At 42.3% G+C, this 21,386-nt stretch overlaps 1 protein-coding gene across 1 annotated transcript; it reads left to right on the top strand.

The window, feature by feature from the left end:
* The first annotated feature begins 1,128 nt into the window (after positions 1-1,128).
* Positions 1,129-21,355, top strand: PKN3 (protein kinase N3). Its single transcript, XM_072883328.1, has 22 exons — positions 1,129-1,455; positions 4,866-5,148; positions 5,706-5,854; positions 7,377-7,506; positions 7,620-7,771; positions 8,153-8,348; positions 8,659-8,850; positions 9,095-9,204; positions 9,697-9,840; positions 10,810-10,885; positions 11,870-12,056; positions 13,109-13,220; positions 14,203-14,279; positions 15,704-15,770; positions 16,371-16,462; positions 16,832-17,008; positions 17,098-17,160; positions 17,724-17,800; positions 18,389-18,531; positions 18,775-18,882; positions 19,454-19,534; positions 20,434-21,355. The coding sequence occupies exons 1-22, from the start codon at positions 1,435-1,437 to the stop codon at positions 20,644-20,646; spliced, it is 2,850 nt and encodes a 949-aa protein (XP_072739429.1). The 5' UTR covers positions 1,129-1,434; the 3' UTR covers positions 20,647-21,355.
* Positions 21,356-21,386: the final 31 nt, after the last annotated feature.

Genomic DNA, 21,386 nt, shown 5'->3' with positions numbered 1-21,386 from the left:
AATTAAAATCATTCCTTAAACACTAAACAGAGCCTGGACCATGTTACAAATAGCAACAGGTTCCAGAAGGGTTTATATTAATCTAATACACTTGCTTTATTAACAACAGGAGCATGTTCAAAGGGTTTATAGAAGTTTAAGGCTTTATTAATTCAACTCAGTTAAGCCAGATTTAAATTTTACACTTTCTGGTGATTTCCTTTTACTAATTATTCAGTTGCAGATCATTTACAAAATGCGTATGCTAGAAAAAACTGTTCTAATTAAATAAAAGGAAAACATTTATGTTTATTAGAGTATTTCTAAATTTGTATGTGGGAATACTATAACTTCTGGATGCCTTCTGACTCAAAGTTGTGTATTGCTCCAGGACTGAAAAAGCATATTAGTGCACTAATAATATTACGCAACACTGCTGAGGAGGGATCTTACAAGTGGTGGTCTTTACCACCTGAAAGCAGTAAGTATCTTTTTCACTTGTTTTAAAGACTGGGCCTATGACACAGTGCATATTGGTTCTGCATGACAGGATGGCAGTACAGCAGCATGGTGGTTTTTCACTCATGATGGCTGGGGGATTACTGCCAGCCTTGCCAATGCATTTGGGTTATTTTTCCACTCAAATATTTAGCTGAAAACCCAGATCCTACATGTAGAGGAACAGTTCTGCAGAGAAAAAGTTAGTCAAAAACCAGCACTGGAGACAGGCATCGCCCCCTTTCCAGGGAAGCATCCTATCTACAAGAGAGTTGCAGTTTGCTCATTCCCCTACAAACAAACGCCAGTTACGAGTCAATTTGGAGAACTAAAACTGGAAACCACCTGATCGACTCAGCACAGCAAACTGGGCCCAGGCTGAGGCCAGCCCGCGGGGATTTTTCCTCACAGAGCCCAGCTCCCGGAGGAGGCGTCAGGGACCAAGCGGGGCCCGAGTTAAGGACATCTGTCACTCTGTATGTCCCCATACCGTCCCTTTGGCACGAACCCTCAGTTTTTGTGCCTACCAAGAACACAGACAACCTAAAGCCTCTCCTTCCCCAGCAGCCCGACGCGGAGGGCGATGTCCACGCTGGGAAGCGGGAGGTACCTCAGTCTCCTCAGCGTCCGGCCTGTCGCGCCTCTCTCCTTCCCGCCGCCATCCCGGGCGCGCTGCGGGACCTCGCTGCCAGCTCTCGGCTGCGCATTTCCCCTCAGGGCGGGCGAAGGCAGCGGGACGACCTCCTGACAGGGGTGGGAGCCGCGGCTGGCCGAGGACCACGCGGGGCAGGGCCGAGCGGCGCGTGGGGAAGGGGAGGCTCCCCGCTCCCTGAGGGCCGCCCGCCGGCAGCTCTCCCGGGCCTGCACCCCGCGAGAGGGCGCTGGCGGCGGCACGCCGCTTCCCGGGAAGGCTGAAGTTTGAAAAAGTGCCGGTTGCTGGCGGTGCCGTACGGAGCAATGGCGGCGGGGACCCCGCAGGTGAGCGCCGCGCCGAGGGCTCGGAGGGGCCCCAGCATGGCGGGCGGGACGAGCCTCGCCTGAGGCGAGGGGACTCCCCCCTCCTGGGCGGCCCCCTCTGCCCTCCTGGGGGCCCCCAAAGGGTGGAGAGGGCCTCCCCCCTCCATCCTCCCGCCGGGAAAGCACAGCTCCCTGCTCCGCTGGAAGCCCCCGGCCCCGGGGAGAGGGCGGCGGTGGGGGGAGCGGGGCTTCCCCCCGTCTCCTCCGCCTCTCGCGGTGGCCGCGCCCCGGGGAGGTGGGAGAGGCTGTGCGAAGCAGGTGGGAACCCTAAAAATGTTCCTTCTCGCCTCAGGGAAATGGGATTCGGGCCAAGTTGGTGCCCGCTGAGGAAATCCCCTCTCGGCATCGAGGAGCTGTGGGAGGCGAGGCGGCTGCTGGGGCTGGCACACGGGAGCCGGGGGAGGGCAGCCAGCCTCCGTGCTGGGAAAAACATTCGTTTCTGGAATAAGCTCCCCGGAGTGGAGGAGGTGCCCTGCCCTCTTTCCTTGAGGCGTTTCAAGCCTAATCTGGGAAAGAAGGGATGGAGAGACCGGCACAAAGAGCACTCGCTGCCAGCGCTGCAGCCCTACCGGGTGCTCCCCATCTCGGTGCCTCCTGGGCTCGCTGCTTTCCACCCTTACCAGCCCTTGTGCAGCTCGGAGTCGGAAAGGGGACTGGCTCCAGACAGGATTGCAATTGCCTTTTTCCAAACCTTGCTGTGGCTTTTTCTCATAAAGAGTGAATGTGGCTAGCGTGAGTCTGTCCGACGCAGGCCTCATCCCTGCAGCACCAAGTTGCCGTGAAAGGTGTGATTTAGAATGTCCTGGTGAACACGTGTGGTCTGCAGGGGGGATGGCCTCCTCATCGCTAGCTCATTAAATCAAATTGTAACTCAATTTCTGTGTCAGTGGTGAAACTCTAAGGGCCAGGTCTGCTCTGGGCTTTGTGCAGGTGAAGCTCATTGCCAGGCTGGGCATAACTGAGGGGATGGGGTCTCCCTGGGCTGCAATCCAAAGGACTAAGTGCAACTTTGATACTGCTGAAATTTTTGCTAGTTAGGAAGCAGTCTAGACACTTCCGTATGACATGAGTCTAGCAGAAGCCCTGGGTGAGTTCTGGCAGCCCCACTACAAGTACCAAAAGCAAGCTAGTTTAAGCTAGCGTGCATATTTCTCTGCAAGCTGTAGACATGTTTCAGGATTGCATTGGAGACATACTCTGAAGGACTGACCTTCCCTGGGAACCCAAGAACAGCTGCAGGATGGGTTGTGGCAGTATCCCAACTCCCCATCGAAATTCCTAAGTCAGAATGCAAAATGGATCACCCCAAATGCAAATTCAGCTTTCCCATCCTCCTCCTTAATAGAATATTTTATCTTCCTGGTGCAAACAATGCCAGTGATATGGCACGCTCTGATCCACAGAGGGGAAGAAGGATCCAGTAAAATGTACTGTGCTTACATTCTAAGTATATCTAGAAAACTAGCATGGTGCATTAACTGGTATTCAGACTAGCTTTGGCAGAGCGTGATGTGGAGGAAAATTGACCTGAGAACTGCCCAGATTGTACCTGTTCCCTGAATCAATACCCAGGTCCTTGTATGCAGCACCCTTTATTGGCATTACTCTTGCAGCACTACTCATTCCATTGCTCTGGGCGGATCAACGGGGTGGATTGCTTATGCTCATTTGCATAGTTTGGATAGAAAATAAATCTGTATGCTTTTTCTAATTATTTAAATGAGAATTGCAACCAATGAACTCCTTTTAGTCACTTGCTACAGACTGGATAAAGAGCTTTCTGATTTTCCAACTTACAGCTGGTAAAGGTTGCCTGTGACTCAGGAACTCCATGATTCAAGTTCTTCCTCACAAAACTTTGGATGTTTTTCAAAGCTCTGCTTTAGTTCCTGGCTTTACTAATTGGGCGAGAACTTCCTGGAATCAGGATGTTAATCTGAACCTTTTTGTTTTGTTACCAATCTGAACAACTCCTATTTTGGCTATTGTGTATCTGTTGCAGACCCAGCTTGGTTTTAGGCCAACTTTAAAATAGATTTTTTTTCCTTCTTCTTTAATTATTTGGCTATTAGACTGAAATTGTAGCAAAAACTGATTGAGGATATTTGGTTGGATCTTTGAGATGAATAACAAAATATGCTAATATGATTAAATAATTGTTTCTGTGTGAGTGGCATAGGGTTTGGATGCACAGCACACTCTTACAGTGCAGTAATGCATACGAGTAACACAAAACCCAGTGTGGTTTATTGTTGGAAATGTGGTCAATCGATTAAAGAGTGTGAAAGCAAGTCGGGATTCCCGAGTTCTGTCTTTAGTCACTGACGTGCTGTGTGACATTAAGTCGGTTAGTGTAGTGGAGCTTGACTGTGCAACTGTTTCTTTTGCATTTAAGCGGGGAGTATGATGAGTCGTTAATGTTACGTTATTAATATATTAATTGGTCTGAACACCTTAAATGCCTTCTTGTTGAAGAGAAAAGCGTAACCTCTTGCTTGGATCTGTTTGTTAGGGTGCTAGGTAGCATCCTCATGGATAAAGCTTCTGCAGCTACTGTCCGAGTTCAGTGCTTATTTGGTCAGTGAGATATACCTGTGCTGCTACTGCCTATACTGTGTATGTCCAGAGGCTGTAAACAGAGCATCTCTGTCCAGAGCCGTTGATGAGGCATATATCACTAGAACAAGTAGTATTGAAAATGATTTAAAATAAAGCCCAGAACAAGCTTGAATACTACTAATGCAACTCAAAATAATCAATATTTTAAAGCAGCCTTACTGCCTATAAATCATAGGCAGAATAGAGATTGAGACAACAGACTGGTTCCCTTTTCAGATACAGCAGAAAGTTAAACTTACTCTCTTGCTTGCTCATTTGTAGAGACAGCTGTAGGTTTTACATTTTTCTTCTTCAGGGGTAACAGCTGAGAGTTAATACATGCTTGTGACAGGTTAGTTGAGACGTGTCTGAACAGTCGGCACCAAGACATACTCAGATAAAAGTCTACCTCATACTAGTAAAAGTTAATGTTGATCAGAAGAAGGGCAAACATTGGCTGGGCTTTGATACCTGGAGAACAAAGATGTGTGTAGACATTAAATAACATGGAGACAAGTAAGATGAAGGTTTTTCTCCATTATGGTTTAAAACCAAATTAAGGCATGTTAAGATCAAAGTTGTGTTCTGTCCTCTGCAATTTAAATATAGATCTGGTGGTCTTGAAAATTCAGTGAAAAGGTTGGCTTCAGAATCTGTGTGAACTAGTTTCTAAATGAAATGGAGTGGAATCTTATGAGGGTATTGCTATATCATAAAAATGGTCAAACTGTATTATTTCTTAAATCCTCATGCCTAACGCTGCTTGATTGCAGGGCAGCTGTCTCTTGCAGCTGGGCAATGGTGTGAACTTAATGGATCCAAGCTTCCAGCAAAAACTGGAGGGTGAGAAGGAACTACTTCGCCGTGCCATACAGAAAGAACTGAAGATTAAAGAGGGAGCAGAAAACCTGCGCAAAGCGACAACAGACAGAAAGAATCTTGTTCATATAGAGCATGCGCTGAAATCTTCCAACCGAAAACTGGAGCAACTGCATTGGGAACTTCAGGAGCTTAATGCAAGGATTGTAATAACAGACAAAGAGGAGAGTAAAACAGGTAGGTCTTGGGTCATGATTGACAGGGAAATTGTGTTATAGTTCAATATTTATATATATTTAATTGATATATTTTCCTGTTGAGGGCTCACAAGCAGTGGGAATTTCTCCTGTTGGTATTTAGCTGATGAGGTGATCTGTGCAGTACAAAGTTGAGAATGGGGCAATAAAGGTGAAAGGAGGCAACATGAGAGATCGGTGTAGGGAGAAGACCAGCTGAGAGTGCTGGGCATGGACAATATTCAGAAGCATGCTGTAGGTGGAATTGAAGAGATTTGAATAGAGTTTCTAGGCAGTTGAATATTCGATTTTTTACTCATTCACCCTGTAAGATACTTGGAAGAGTGCTTGTTAGGACAGGTTCATTGATACACTAAGAAATATTTACAGATATGAGCTAGAGCTTCATTTGAAACAGTGCTTTTCAGTCAGTTTTGTAGACAAGACCTTTTTGTACCTTATTTTATAGCCTAACCTTTTATAGAGTCACCCATCTATAACCCAGTGAAATGACACAGGAAAAGATGACTAATGGTATTGATTGTATTGTTTGTACAGATGGATCTGTATCTCCAGATCCTTGTCTCTGGGAAAGAAACCCGGACCCAATGGCAAGGAAGATTGAAGCTCTGAAAAAGCAGCTGCATGTTGAAATGAAAGTGAAACAAGGAGCTGAGAACATGATCCAAATGTATTCAACATCCAAGGTAAGCAGGAATAAACAACCATTTGGGAACATTGATTCCTGGATCAAAATTTGTATTTAAAGTCCATACACAAACTGTCTCTTGTACTTGATGTGTAAAAGTCATTCATTTGCAAAGCTTGCTTGAATGAATCCTAGCTCTGCAGTTTGGTGCTCAGCATAGTTACAGCATGTCATGTTGCTGCACAGGGCAACCAATACTCCAATTATGCATTAGACTTGCATGTTACAGATTTCAGGAGTTTAGCAGTAATCAACAAGGAATTGGATGGCACGTATTTCATTTGTCGAGAGCTTAAGCCAATCTATAATTACTGGATGTTAGGAAAAGGCTTTTCTGAAAGTGTAGTTTATTCCACTTTGGCCCGTGATGTGGTTGCCTATGCCTTTTTCCGAAGCATCTGGTGGTGACCACTGTTAGGGGAGTCATTAGACCGGACAGACGGGCATAGTCTGGCAGTTTTGATCTTTTTGGCAGCTCTTACGTGGAAGATGCTGATTGTGCTTCTGCTCTTGAATGCTTTTAGTGGTATTAATGATAGAGTTGGGAATCGTGTTGTTTTAACTTAGCCGTGTAAATCCTTCTGTAGTCTTAGTGGGAAGTGCAAATCCTTCTGTAGTCTCAGTGGGAAGTGCTAGGTACCTGGAGAGTAGGTTGTGTTACCATTCTCGAACAGATGAATGGCCCTTTGGAGAGACCTACCTCTCCCTACCAGCTACAAGCTCTACATTACTTCTTCAGTCTAGGTGCTTAACTTAGCTGGCTGAATGCCAACATAGAGATGTTAATGCATCTAACCTCAACACTCATGGTGACTCTAGATTGGAGGCAGAGAAAAGTATCTCATAGGAAGTGACATGATAGAAGTGCTATCTCTAGAAAAACTGTTGCAAGCCTGGGAAGGTAGTGAGGGCAGTATAAGAGTATATTAATTCAGTCACTGACTTGAGGAAAGAAAGTTTAAAAAGCATTGGTATTGTACACTGAGTTGGTGTGATGTTTTGATATGGCTAGGTTGTTTAGGATAGAGCACAGCACGTAGTATCTCTTTACATGAGAAAAATTTTCAGAGGTGTACTGGTTTCATATTCATCCCACTTTTTGTGTTTGGCATAATCATATTTAAAAGTCAAAGGATAATTAAAAAAAAATCCAAGCTTATTATGAAGCTTAATTCAGTAAGACCAGCAGTGTAGAGGGTTGTGATATTTGTTCAAAACCTCTGCTCACAAAACACTGTAAGCACAGTTGGCCAGTGAACCACAAGCCTCAGTGACTGCAAGGTTTGGTATTAACTGGACATGTCCTTGACCTGTCCTTTCCCTCTACAATTAAGAGGTAGTGATCTCAAAGTCCTTGATCCTCAGCGGTGTCTCCTTTACATAACTGCTTATGTATGCCATTTCAGGATCATTTATGACCCTTCTTGCAGGTATCACCTCATCCTCATATGGGAACACATCATTGTAATATGTTTTTAATGTGCATGGTTCTCTCTCTGCATTTGCTTTCTTTTTGGTAGGAGCGGAAGCTGCTGGCTACAGCTCAGCAGATGCTTCAGGACAGCAAGACAAAGATTGAAATAATCCGCATGCACATTGTGAAAGTATCTCAGTCAGCAGGAGGGATGGAAGATACAGTGGAACCAGCAGGTGAGGTGTTTTAAGTAACTGAAACAGCCCAGAACAGATGCACCCAAAGCCCCAAGATCCAGAATACTCAGTTAATTTTAATCCTCATCACATTTTATCTCCAAAATGGCCAGTGAGGATGGGGACCACCATCAGTGCTTTGGAGCTGCGTATTGAGGAGCTGAGACATCACCTGCGCATTGAAGCCGCTGTAGCTGAGGGGGCAAAAAATGTGCTGAAGATCCTAGGAGGGAGTCGGGTACAGGATCGCAAGTTTTTGGCTGAGGTAACCACTTATTCAGGCCTTCTTGAGAGGGTGGTTTCATGCCTCAGCATTAGTGATTTAGCATGAATGAGTAGAGTTAACCAAGAGTTATTAATTTTGGAATTTCATGTCTCTCTGTGAGGACAGACTGATTTGGATCACTTTCCTTTCTAGGGTTAACATTCCTTGCTTTGGTGAAATTTCTCAGGAACATCAGAAGTGACACTGATGGGGTGGTCAGGATCTATGGGAAAATATTTCATCTTGTTCCTTTATTAGTAAGATGTTGTCTGGTCTTTTTTGGAAGCTTACTCTAGTAGTTCATAAGGGATTAATAGTACCTGGACTGGGGCTGTACATTTAAAATTTCTGCCTGCTTTCTGTTCTACTTCATATTGCTAGGCTCAGGGTCGTTTGCAAGAGTCCTCTCAGAAGATTGACCTGCTGCGCTTGTCCTTGGAACATCAGCTTAGTGAGCTTTCTCCTGATCACCCAAAAAGAGCACTCATCAAGCAGGAACTAGTAAATACTTCCTCCCTGGGAGCTCAGCATGGCAGCATCCAACCCACTTCAGTCATCAAACCTACAGCCCTTACAGGTACATAAATCCTGCATGGCATGTTGTTGTGAGGAGGACAGAGGGAAAAATGAGTTGCATTTCTTCTCATTGTTGTAATGCCTCTTGTTATATGGACATTTGATTTTCTAGGAACTGGACTTATTTCTTCTAGGCCAGCCAGAGCTTTCTGATCCTATGGATTTGCAGTCTCTTAATCTGGGGTAGATTTGAGCTATTAACCAAGAAATCATGAATCTGAGAAATTCTTGGACCCCTGTCAGGACAGTCTGACTGGAATCACTTCATCTTTTACATAATATTAATTATTTACTCTCCTAAAATTCCTCAGGAACATTGGAAGTGAGACTGATGGGGTGTCAGGATCTACTGGAAAATGTTCCAGGACGTTCCCGAATGACTAGTTCTTCTCCCATCTGTGGCAGCCCAAGTGATTTGAGGTCCCTTTCCCGAACACGAGTTGGCCTGGGTATCCATGGCCGTAGTGTTGCAGGAAAGTACCTGCGGAATGAAGAGCCTTGTAGTGAGTATGGGATTCCCTGTTGAATTGTGAGTGGCATGTGGGAGCATGGGGGTTTCTCATCAAGGTACTAGGTTAGCCTGGTATGAGGGTATAAGAAACCTGGTTTCTGCAAAACAGAGAGAGAAAATGAATCGCATTATACCTAGTACTCTCCTGGAAATAACATTTGATTGGGATATTCACCTTCAGCGTGAGGGATTTTCTTTGGTAAAAGATTATAGTCCATGTTTTCTCCTTTGTCCAGATGAGGTCCTTGCTGTGCTCAAAGTGGACAATAAAATGGTTGGCCAAACAAACTGGGGACCAGTTAATAACCAGGCATGGGACCAGAGCTTTGTCATTGAGCTGGACCGGGTAAGTCTGCCCTAGATTCCCTGTGTTGTATTTATTTTTCCGTTTCACCCTACCTGATTTGCTCATCTAGCTGCCATTCCACTTGATTCAACTCTGTGTTGGTGCTGTCCCCATGTCCTTTTATGTGCCAGTTATCTTAGTCTTCCTCTGAAGGCAGTGCATCTCTGGCAGAGATTCAGCCTGAACAGCATCTGTTGTCCTCTCCTTATCTGAGCAGTTATATTTAATCTTGCCAGCAAAGTGGCTCTCACAGGGATTTCTGAAATGGGGAGCCAAGACAGCCATCTCCAAGAAGGTCTTTAGCTAGGAAGATCTGAAAACATCAGAGAAAGCAGGGGACAGAAGGATTAAAGAAGTTTCTTATGCATCCTGTTTAGTTTACTGAATTTTTACAACAGCATGTGTGTGCCCTTTCCAGAGCATGGGGCTGTATGTAACTCTTCTGCTTTTTTTTTTTTTTTTTTCTCCCCCACCACTCACCCATCCCACCAGTCTCGTGAGCTAGAAATTGCAATTTATTGGAGAGACTGGAGAGAACTATGTGCAGTGAAGTTTTTACGTTTGGATGATTTCCTTGATAACGAACGTCACGGGATGTGCCTCTCACTCGAACCCCAAGGAATGCTTTTTGCAGAGGTATAAATGTCAGCTTTGTTTCTTTTTCAGAGAACTCTGTCTGTTTAGGGTGCCTGCCCTGAAAGCAGTTGTTCAACCCAGGATACAAGGAATGGAAGGAGAAATAATCTAGAAGGGTAGAATGACACCTGAAATCCTTTTGCATCAATATCACATATAAGAATAAGGAACAACATGATATAATAGATGTACACATGCCACAGCCCGGAGTGACTCTTCAGCTGCTCCACTGTAATTATATGTGTGTGTGCTGTGAAATCCATTGGTTTTTATTTGCTTTCATTATGAGTCATCGGTGACACTTTAATTAAACATATGGCTTAATGGTCCAAATTGAATCACAGAGACTGTAGAACCAGAGATCCAAATTCCCTCTGGGTATGCTTATTTTATCATCTTTCTGAGGCTAATAATAGTTTGAAGTGCCATCAATGAAGAGATCATCCAGATAATCCCTTAAAAGCCGCAGTACTTTCTCCTTTGTGTTGTGATGAAAGTTCCTGTGGTTATCTTTCCAAAAGTAGGATCTTGACCTCATGTACCAAAATTTGCCTCCTCTCTCCCCCTTCTTGTTTATTGTGGTTTTATTTTGTGGGGATTGTTTTTGTTTTTTTGGTTTTTACTTCTGTGCCATGGACTACTACTTTTTTCTTACCCTACAAATGGCTGTGTTCTTTATGCGTGGCTTTACAAATTAGATTAATTTTGTTTGGGCTATGAATTGCTCTTAATTCTGGGGGTTTTCTGTATTTCATGCAGCAGAAAATTCCAACATCTAAAACCACAGTTGAAGTAATAGATGTTTAGAGGGTGAAGCTAGAATAATGCAGTCTGGAGTCTATGGGAGTGACTCCTAATTTACCAAACAGATATGAATGGAGAATTTGATGAGAGAGCAGGCATGTGTGAAAGTTTGTGTTCACAGTATAAATGAAGAATCCTGACAAATCCCCTTTGCTTCTCTGACAGGTGATGTTCTGTAATCCTGTCATTGAGAGAAAGCCAAAACTGCAGCGACAGAAACGCATTTTCCCCAAACAGAAAGGTAAGCTGCTGGAGAACTGACTGCTTACTATCTAGGGTGTGTAGGTGAGGTCAAGGGATTGCACAAGCAGGCTGGCATGCAATCCTATCCCATTACATTTGAGACATTAAAATGCTTGCTAATTACTGTGTGTAAGTAGGTGGGCTTTATTAGAATGTGAAAGTTTGTTCAGTCCCAAGAAGTGCAGGCAGCCTGGCTGCAGCATGGCATGTAATGTGATATTGTTGTGGTGTTTCTATTCACAATTAACATTGTTAGGAAGATATAATTACTAGTTATTTAACAGACTTCTTAGCAAGATCCAGGACTCAAGCTGTACTAATTTAACCAGCGATGCTGTTACTGATGAACAGATATTGGAAGGTTTTCTGGAAAACTCTGAATTACAGAAGACTGTAGCATGAACAGGCTACTGATTGTCTGTCAAGGCTTCAGAGCTGGCATCTCAGATTAATAGTTTAGGGACTGGAATAACTTGCATACTTTCTTTTTTGTCTGCAAATTCTTTCTTGTGAAGCTGAGTAAGGTAAGACTTTACATACTGAGAACTCCTGGCAGTGGGGATAAATGAGATTTTATATTTATATTCTTCAGAAAGTAGTAAAAATAATGGAAACATCCCAGATGTTTTACTCTTTTTAAGACATTTTCAGCAACTTTCTGTTAACAGGCTGCGTGATTAAAATGCAGTGTTGAAACAGAAGAAAACTGACTTAAAATAAAATCAACTTTTAATGTTTTATGCAATTTCTACTTGAGGATTGTTATGATATTATATGGAGCTGAACTTAGGTGAAATAGTAGCTCTGTTTCATCATCATCATTATTAAACTTTCTCCCCTGAAAAAAAGCCCATTCTCCCTAGGGTGGGCTACCTTTTTGAGTAACCCATGGGTGTTTGGCCAAAAACGATAATTTAACAGTACATGAGATTGTAATTTGTGCGTTGTAATCTCACTGGTGTTTTGACTCTGACTCCTCCAGGGAAGGAATTTCTCCGAGCTCCTCAAATGAACATAAATGTTGCTGCCTGGGGTCGTCTGATGATGAGTTTCCTCCCTCCGTGTAGTTCCATGAGCACTCTGAGTCCCCCACTTCATGAACCCATTCACACAGACTTCTCTCCAGTTCCCCCACAAAGTCATGTTGATTCAATGTCCAAAATGAGTAGGTAAGTCACGTTCTGAGTGTTGCTGGATGACACTCTGGAATGGGTGTAGGACAGATCTTAAAATTCTGTTATACCTTACTAAGGTGGAGGAAGATATTGATGTGAAAATTGTATCTGTGGAACTCAATTCAGGATTTTAAGAAAAGCCAATGCTACCTGACGCAGTGTGGTTTTAGTGGGGTGTTCAATATGCTGTGGCTAGCTCTGATGTATTGTTAGCAGTTGGACTGATTTCCAGAATTGCTGTCCTAACAAGCAGTGTGTTCCAGAGCCAGGGGAACTTCAGCAGCTTTCTTTTCCTCTGCAGCAAGGTCTGTGGGCATAAAAGTGGTGATAAGTAAACACTGTGATACAAAAAAAAACCCACAAAAGCAGATTGTCAAAAGTTATTTTATATATACAAAAAAAGTATTGGTTCTGCACTGCAAAGGAAAGAAAATTCCACTCATTAAATGTCTTCACCAGTGTAGTAACTGAACTCTATGCAAGGTCACTCTTCTTTCATGAGGTTACATGTACCCCAAGCACTAGCATAGTGTAGCACTTGGAAGGTACATAACTAAGCTTTTAAATATGCTGTAGAAGAAAATTCTCTAAATAATAATGTTTTAAATTTGTTGGAATTAATTTTTAGAGAATTAGTCATTCTCTGAAAGAGACTATTCCTAGTGATTCAGAAGACCTAGGAAAGAAAAAAAAATAAATCGAGTGAACTACTGTGTTGCTATTCAAATCAAGACTTCCTTTAAATTCTTGACCGTAGTGACTTATTCAGCACACCTATGTTTCATTAATTTTGTAGCATCAGAGAGCTAGTGCTGGAATGTGAGTCTAACCATCACCAACTTAATAGCTCATTTTCTTTTCATTAATTTAGGAGAGTATAAGTCTTGTTGATACTTCACAGACTTGGGGTGTGAATCAGGGAGCCCTGTTGTCCAGTGTATTGGACTGAACTAAACTTTGCTAATATAGCAGAGGTGATCCAAAGGTGTCTGTGTACAATGTTCTGCCCTAAGGCAACCTCCTTCAATTTTGTCTTACAAATGCAGCGACTTTCCTGTGGCTAAGCTTACATTTGCTGATGAAGCGCCACCCAAGCCTCCACGCCTTTTTCTGATGGCCAACTCCAAAGAATCAACACCGTCTCCTGCAGATTCTCCGGTAATCATCTGGGCTGATAGGGAGACTTTTCTTTGTTGGTTGGTATTCTTTCAAGGCCCGGCTCTTCTTATTTGTTTATTACTGGAGAAATTAACTATACTTTAGGCAGGCACCTCCTCATTAGCTGGCTGATCTCCAGGGATTAAGAATCCAGTGAGATATTTTGGCACGGAGTCTTCACAAAAGTGTTGCACCTCTTTTTTTTTTTGTTTGGTTTTTTTGTTTGTTTGTTCTTTCCCCCTCCTTTTTTAATTTTTTTTTCCTTTTTTTTCCTTTTTTTGTTCTTTTTTCCTGTCTCACTCTTTTTTATCTTTCTTTTTCTTTAGTTGGTTTTCTCCCCCCCTCCCCCCCTTTTTTCTTCTCTTTTTTTTTTTTTAAATTATAAGTTGCTTTTCTTGGAGAAGCAAAATGGGAAGTAGGTCAGCATTGGGACTTCAGGGCAAGAGTACAGAACAGGTGACTGCACAGAGAAAGCATGAAAGGAGGGTCAGCAGGCTTTTAGGGCCAGATGAAGTTCTTTGTCATTAAAGAAACTGGGCAAAACCAAGAAGAGCTCTACTTTTCTGACAGGAAGGAGCAGGAAAATTGTTTTGAGTAGTATGACCTGTGTTCTACTACATCTTACCCTTTCTCATTTGGCTTTGGTGATAGAGGAAACTGCATTCTCTGATCATTGTGGCTCTTTTTGTGACATAAGATGCCTTTTTTCTAGAAAGGAAATGTTTTATCCTAGACTTTTAAAAGCATATATTTTAAAGGGTTTGGCCCTATCAAGAAAATATTATACATGGGAATAGTTTTGTGTGACCATAGACAATCTGTTTGCATGCTGTTTCCCTCCAAGCAGAGGTGATGACCAATGGCAAGAACTTGTCTGTGGTTGTGCTGGATCTTGACAGAGGAGAAAATTTGGATGTGGGTGTTCAGGTCTGACTTCGTGATTCCAGAGGATGATGAACTGTAACTTTCTTTCTGTTCCTAGTGTCTGAAGAGGCTGCATGTTGAGGAGAAGTCTTGCAGCTCTGCACTGCCAGAATTTCCAATCCAGGCATCTCCAAGGTAACTGTGAACAGCATGGGCTGTCTTGGGTCACAGATTAAAGAGGCATTGGGCTGAAATTTTTGAGCATGCAGTCTAAAATTCTGCTCCATATATGCTTTGGTTTCTCAGCAGCAGACTCTTAGTGCTGAGTATAGACAATACTATGAAAAGTCTGCTCTGAACTTTACTTGTCCAAATGTCTGCTGCGCCTTATCTGCTTATTAACCCCAATACTTAGACTGTACACTACAATGTAATAGATGACTTTAGTAGAAGGTAAAGTCGCTTAACTGTCTTCAAGTGCTTCCTTGTATTTGAAGCTTTATGGTGTAGCGTATTTAGACGTCTGCATTCTAAGTAATACATTTCAGAAATACTTTTGGCATCCCTCACACTCTTCTGTTTCTATTGATATGCAAGATACTCTGTCTTTCATTACGTAGGGAGGCATAAAACAGTAAGTTGTTTATGGCAGTTATATATACACAGTAGTAAATATATCAAAAACAGGACAAGTAAAAAAAAATAAATTAATATTGTTGATCAAATACTGACCAAAAAAGCACAAATAGCAAAATCTATCTAAGCTGATCTTGCAGTTCAGATCACAGAATTATGCTCATAACTTCATCATCACTTTTGAGGGGTCCCATCTTCAAACCCCTGTAGTCAGGATGCAGTCAGGCACCTACCTACCTTCTCTCTGAGAAGGCTGAGGAGGGAGTGGAGTCCTTCATGAGTAGATATGAGCGTTTCATTTCACTCAGTGGAAGAGTATGGAGTGTCTGCTGTCTTTTAAAAATGATCCTGAACTAAAGCTTTTAGGGTGTGGGTTGTTGTGTTGTTTTTTTTTTTAAATTATTTCCAAGCAATGCTGCAGCCTTAGTTTCCTTGGTAACACCTTGTGGCTCTTTATTCAGCTACTTTTTTCCAGCAACATCTTATGTCTGTTGTCTCACCATGTTTCATTTCCAATTCCTGTTTGAGAACATCTCCTTATGCCCTTGTCCTACTAGCACTTGGTATACATGTTCATGTCTGATTAACACAATTGCTGTTGAGCCTGCTGAAAGGAGTGTAGGCAAAATTGAATTTTACTACCGCAAGGATGGGGGTCAGGGGGAACTAATCCTGTTATGGGAAATAGCCTTGGAGAGTCAGAATTGTTGCTCCTATTGCCAGTACAGATGGAAGTCAGACTGCTGCCACTGGGAGCAGTTTCCTCACCTTACGGTTACCTGCTCCTTTCTTCAGTGGCAGAACAGCAGCAGCAAGCCTAAGTTTTCAGGATTTCAGCCTAGGTGAGGAGTGGTTGACATAGCTGTTCACTTTCCCTTTTGCTACACAGAGCTTCTTCCCCTAGCACAAATACACGCTCCTTTGTTACCTGTTTATGCATCTTTTGGGTATTGTCTCAGTAATTCTTCTTTGTTTGTCTGCAGGAAAAGGACAGTTCAGCTTGAGGATTTTCACTGCATTGCTATGTTGGGACGTGGCCACTTTGGGAAGGTAGTGTAGAAGTGTACACGTTGTGGAGGAGGTCAGTAGGACTGTGGTTGTGAAGATAGGCCTCTGGCTCAGAGTCTGAATAGAAACGTTGCAGTATAGAAGAGATTTGTTGCAATGCAGATATACAAAACAAACCCAACCCAACCACACAAGCAGCTGATAACTCCTGTTAACAATCAAAACTCCTGAAGATTTGTGGCTTCAGAGCCTGGAGAAAACCATCCAGGGAGTGCTAAGTAATTTCATAAAGCACATAATTACCATTCCTTTCATTATCATTGTGATCACTACTGGAATAGCTCTGTTCCCAAAAACTGTGTGCATAGTTGCGTGCTGTGAGAGCTCTGAGGTGCTCTTAAAGCACTTGGCCACCTCTGATACTACTGTTTGTGAAAAGAATATAACTTGTGTTGACATCCTTCTGGACTGCTGCAGCGCAAGGAGCAGAAAAAAAGTGCTCCATTTCTGGAGTTACTTGAGCTTGGTTTTGAGAATGACTGTCTGGAGTGGATGGAAATAGTTTGCGTCAATGGGAGTCAAAGTAATCTGATAAGGAAATAACAGATTTGTTTGAAGTACAGCTTTTCTGTTGTCTTTCAGGTACTGCTGGCCCAATACAAGCCAACTGGGAAGCTGTATGCTATCAAAGCCTTGAAGAAAAAAGATATTATTAGGAGAGATGAAATTGATAGGTGAGCTTTGTTTAGAGATGGTACTATTGCCAGAGGCTACATTAACACACCTGTAATCAAATGTTAGTAGGTATGATGTGTACTCGTCATGGTACTATTAAGGTTAAATGTGACCTTAAGGCTTCGGTAACTAAAATCAGGAATAAGGAAACTTAAAACAGTGCCACTTTCTACCTTCTGGTGGAATAACACCTGAAGAACACTCTAAAACTCAAGATTTGGAAGTATGGAAGATAAATATTGTATTAGTCCTCACTTTTCATTTCTCTAACTTAAGATATAAAGATTTTCTTCTTCATCCTGTCTTTCTCAAAGCAGGTTTTTCTGCCAAGTTTTAACATTGACATTTTCATTCTTGAATCCTGGCAGCTTGAACTGTGAGAAGCGAATATTTGAAGTGGTCAATTCTTCTGATCATCCATTCCTTGTGAACATGTTTGCATGTTTCCAGACACCTCATCATGCTTGTTTTGTGATGGAATATACTCCGGGTGGTGATCTTATGATGCGCATACATGAAGATGTCTTTCCAGAGCATATGGCACAGTGAGTTAGAATTAGTCTAGTTTCCAGGCACTATAAATTTTTAACTTGGTTCTCATAGATATTTCCTGATAACTATTTCTCTCTTTTAGGTTTTATACAGCCTGTGTAGTCTTGGGGCTCCAGTTCTTGCATGAGAAGAAAATTGTTTATAGGTAATTGAGCAAAGAATAAAATATAAGACAGTTCAGCAACTTGAAAGTTTATTTTTCCTGTAGCTATATGTCTGGAGCTCACTGTCTTGCTGGGGTTTCTAATCTTTCTGTCTGTCTTTATTTTCCCCATTGCCTGTTGCTATCAGCACGTTCATCATGCTTACAGTAAAGAAAGTCATCTAGAAGTTATTCATCTGACATGTTGCAGGTGATTCATCCTCTGTGACATGTCAATACATTCTGGGGGGCACCTGTAAGTCACTGCTTTCTTTTTTTACTGTGATAGTCAAGTAATTTGTCATGCTGTTGTGGGATGTTCTTTTCCAGAGGAATAAGCCCCACCCAGCTCTAAGCTGCTTTGTGAGCCTTTCGTTAAGAGGAAAATATCAATAAATTAAGGGGAATCTTCCAAATAATACATTATTTAAACCAAATGTAGACTTTACTCAGTTTAGATTTTATTCTCTTTGTTAACATCTAGTTTCTGCCTCTGGCAAAAAAATGTGTTGGATGGCCATCCTCAGAATTCATCCACCATTTTCTTTCCTCTCCTTTGCCTGCAGGGACCTGAAATTGGATAATCTGCTTTTAGATGCTGAAGGATTTGTGAAGATTGCAGATTTTGGATTGTGTAAGGAAGGTGAGTGACTTTGGTGAAGCCAAAATTGAACCATCAGAACCAGTTTAGGATCTGGGCTTTAGTAAAGTGTTCACAAATACAGGTATTGAGGTGGCTGTGTGTAACTTGTATTCATCCCCATCTTAAAAATAAAACAAAATCCACCAAAAAAACCCCCCAAAAAACCCCAACAAACCAAACAACAAAGAAACCTCAGCTATCTGGCCATGACGAACTTGGAAAAAGTACTTTGTCCTTTAGTCTTCGGAAACTTATGAAGGGGTTTACAATGTGCTTGTTTGCTCAAAGGAGCCGGAATATAGGGTACTACAAAATACATACTTGAGTAAATGAGCAGTGGAATCTGTGGGAATTTTCCATGGTTTTGCTGTTTATTTAAGTATTGTCTGTATATTTCTTATTTGGAGTTTTTAAGAGGCCTCAGGTTTCATCCTTCCTTATTGGCATTTACAAGCACTGATGAAAGCCCTTGCCCAGTTAACTACATTAGATTATCAAGTGATAATCTATGGCTTTCAGAAGGTGAGACTGCATGTGAGCCATTGAGTAACGTGTGCTGGATTTTACAAAAGTCTCCTTTTCCTACAGGAATAGGTTTTGGAGACCGCACAAACACCTTCTGTGGTACCCCTGAATTTCTGGCTCCAGAAGTCCTGACGGACATCTCGTACACTCGGGCAGTAGACTGGTGGGGATTGGGTGTACTCATTTATGAGATGCTTGTTGGTGAGGTAAGACCACCTTTCTCTAAGAGGATCTCACTAAGCAGTCTTGGGGAGAGTAGTACCCGACCACCCGAGATAAAATTTTGCCAAATGTGGCCAACTATTTATTAGTACTTAAATTACATTTTTCTTATTCATAGTGCTTGCCAAACACTAATTAATCCGTACAACTCCCTGCTATTCTCATCCCTATTTAATAGTGAGGAACGGGTGCTATGTGGCTTAAATAATAAAGTGTCACAATTGCAGTCGCCGTTCCCTGGAGATGATGAGGAAGAAGTCTTTGACAGTATTGTCAACGATGAGGTCCGGTATCCACGATTCCTTTCGTCTGAGGCACTTTCTATAATCCGCAAGGTAATGGGCTTGATGGGTCTCTGGGAGCCTGAGGAATTTGCATTTACTGTGTAAGTGGATCTAGAGGGACTCTGTTAGGACGGGATAGCATTTGTGTGTGTAATCTGGAGCTGCCTACACAGACTAAGGAAAGATTTAAAATTTAGACATATTTTTCCTTTCCTTCTCTTTACATAAATGCTATTCTTCTGTCTAAGGATGACTAAGCAGGCTTCTTCCTGAGGTCTGTCGCTACTAAGTCTGAAATGGAGAAATGTTGATTCAAGGGCATGAACGTCAGAGTCATTCAGTGGAGATGGCTTGATTCAGTTTTTGAATGTGACCTAGTAGTCGCAGGTGCACAATTGAGATGCTTCATGTGGTTTATAGCGGGTATCTTATTGATGTTGGCAAGTTGTTTACAAGGAACTAGGTCTGAGCTATTACTAGCAGATGATGACATTGCTGCAAAGTGAGAATGAGAAGATACTGAGGGGTCAGTCCATCTCCTTTCTTTTGTTTTTCTCTCTGGAACATTATTTCTGTCCATCCTTGTTCCCATTGTTTAGTTTTGAATTTATATTTCCTGCAGCTTCTCCGGAAATGTCCAGAGCGTAGACTGGGAGCAGGGGAAAAAGATGCAGAAGAGATTAAAATCCAGGCCTTTTTTAAGGTAGGAACTCACTTCATCCCTCCCCGTCATCTCTTGTGTTTGAGCTGAGGGTGATCTGCTTTCTGTCGGTCTTGAAGCATATTTCCATTAGTTGTCAGTGAGATCTTAGTGGCAGCTTCTGTTTCACCTCATTGCTCTATTCAGGAGTATGTGTTTCAATTCATGTTTGAAATGACATCCCCCAAGTGTGTTTTCTGGGATCTGTAAGCTTCCAGAGCCAGTTTGTTATTTCTGATTGTGCTGTTTCGATGTACAAATATACCTACCTTTGGAGCCATCAACAAACAGCCCTTTTTAAATCAAACTGCAGCAGTCACAGATGCTGTCTAGTGATCACAATGATTGCCAGTCAGTCTATTTGATGGCACCTGCATTTGCAGGATATACATGAATCCTAAGAGAAACTGAGGTTAAAGACACATTTGCTTTGGGTCAAGGGTATATGTCTGTTCCAGGCAAAGGTGTTACCATTCCTCCTTATCATTACCCACCTGCCAGAAGATATTAGCCTTACAGCCCCTGGCTGACTTTGCACTGGAGTAAGAAAAGAACTTGGATGTCAGCAGAAATTGCTGGCAAGTCCACAGATCCACCTGGCCACAGCTGCACTTTAGTTTTGTCCCTCCTAAATATAGTTTGAGCTGTAACTTTGTTTCTTGGTGTTCTGAAGAACAGCCTTCGACTGTACTGAACCTCTGTACTACCTGGCCTGCAGCAACTATGCTGTTTGTTTTGGGCCTTTTTTCAAATTTTTTTTTTCTCTCTCTCTCTCTTTTAATTAGTAGAAATAAGACATGTTGCAAATGATCTGGAAGGGAGGCTGCAATCCTTCCTCTTACTTTGACATTAAGATTATTTATGAAATGTGAATCTGGCCTGTTTGCTTCCTTCTCTTACAGGAAATTGATTGGGATGCCCTGTTTGCCAGGACTCTGAAGCCCCCTTTTGTGCCCACTTTAAGAGACCCGACCGACATTAGCAACTTTGATGAAGAGTTTACATCACAAAAGCCAATCCTTACTCCTCCAGAGCAGGTTGCTCTCCTAACCCGTAAGGAGCAGACTATCTTCAAGGACTTTGACTTTGTCTCCAGACACCTTTTGGATGTTTGATTCCTGTGCTATAAGAAACATCAACAGATTGTTACCAGCTTGAGAGAGGGTAGGGAGGACTTGGCATGGGCAATGGAAAAGTCAACAGAATTTGTAGAACTGGTAGTGCTGATGACCCCAGGATGAGAGTGCCCTGCAAGCTGAGTTAACCTACTGTGGTTTTTTCAGCCTCATTTGTTGGAAGGATACTGGATGTCAAGTATCTTTAAGGAGTAATTAATGTTTGACTGGATGTATCTTCTGCTGCCATCGAATAGAGATGGAAATTTGGAATTTAAGCTGGATTTAATTTAATGAAATAAAATCATCTCTACAACCCAGGTTACTCTTTGCAAAAAGCCTAAGTAGCTCAGCTTTTTAAAGTTGCATAGTAGCAGGGGGAATGGCCACTTCTCACCTATTTTCTAGAAAAGATATGCAGCATTCCCTCTTTGTAATGATTTTATGCCCATTCCCACTCATAAGTATGTGTATGCCAGAGAATGAATGGATTTTAACACAACCAAGACAATGATGTTTGGGTTTGATAATGATCCAAGTGATGTATCTTAAGGAAAAGGAGTCTCTCTCTACTTCGAGGATGCTAAATCTTAGCTATTGTTTTTAAAGATATAAAAAAGCTACAGCTTTGCACATGCTATTTTTTGGAAAATAAAAATACCTTTCCTTATAACGAAATTTCAGCTTTTCATCTCCTTTGTGTTAGCTGAATGTTTCAGATCAGGGCCAACCATATTCTG

This window comes from Ciconia boyciana, chromosome 18 (assembly GCF_034638445.1).
Source record: "Ciconia boyciana chromosome 18, ASM3463844v1, whole genome shotgun sequence".
In the NCBI taxonomy this organism is placed as follows: domain Eukaryota; kingdom Metazoa; phylum Chordata; class Aves; order Ciconiiformes; family Ciconiidae; genus Ciconia; species Ciconia boyciana.
This window is presented reverse-complemented; position numbering and strand designations above follow the sequence as displayed.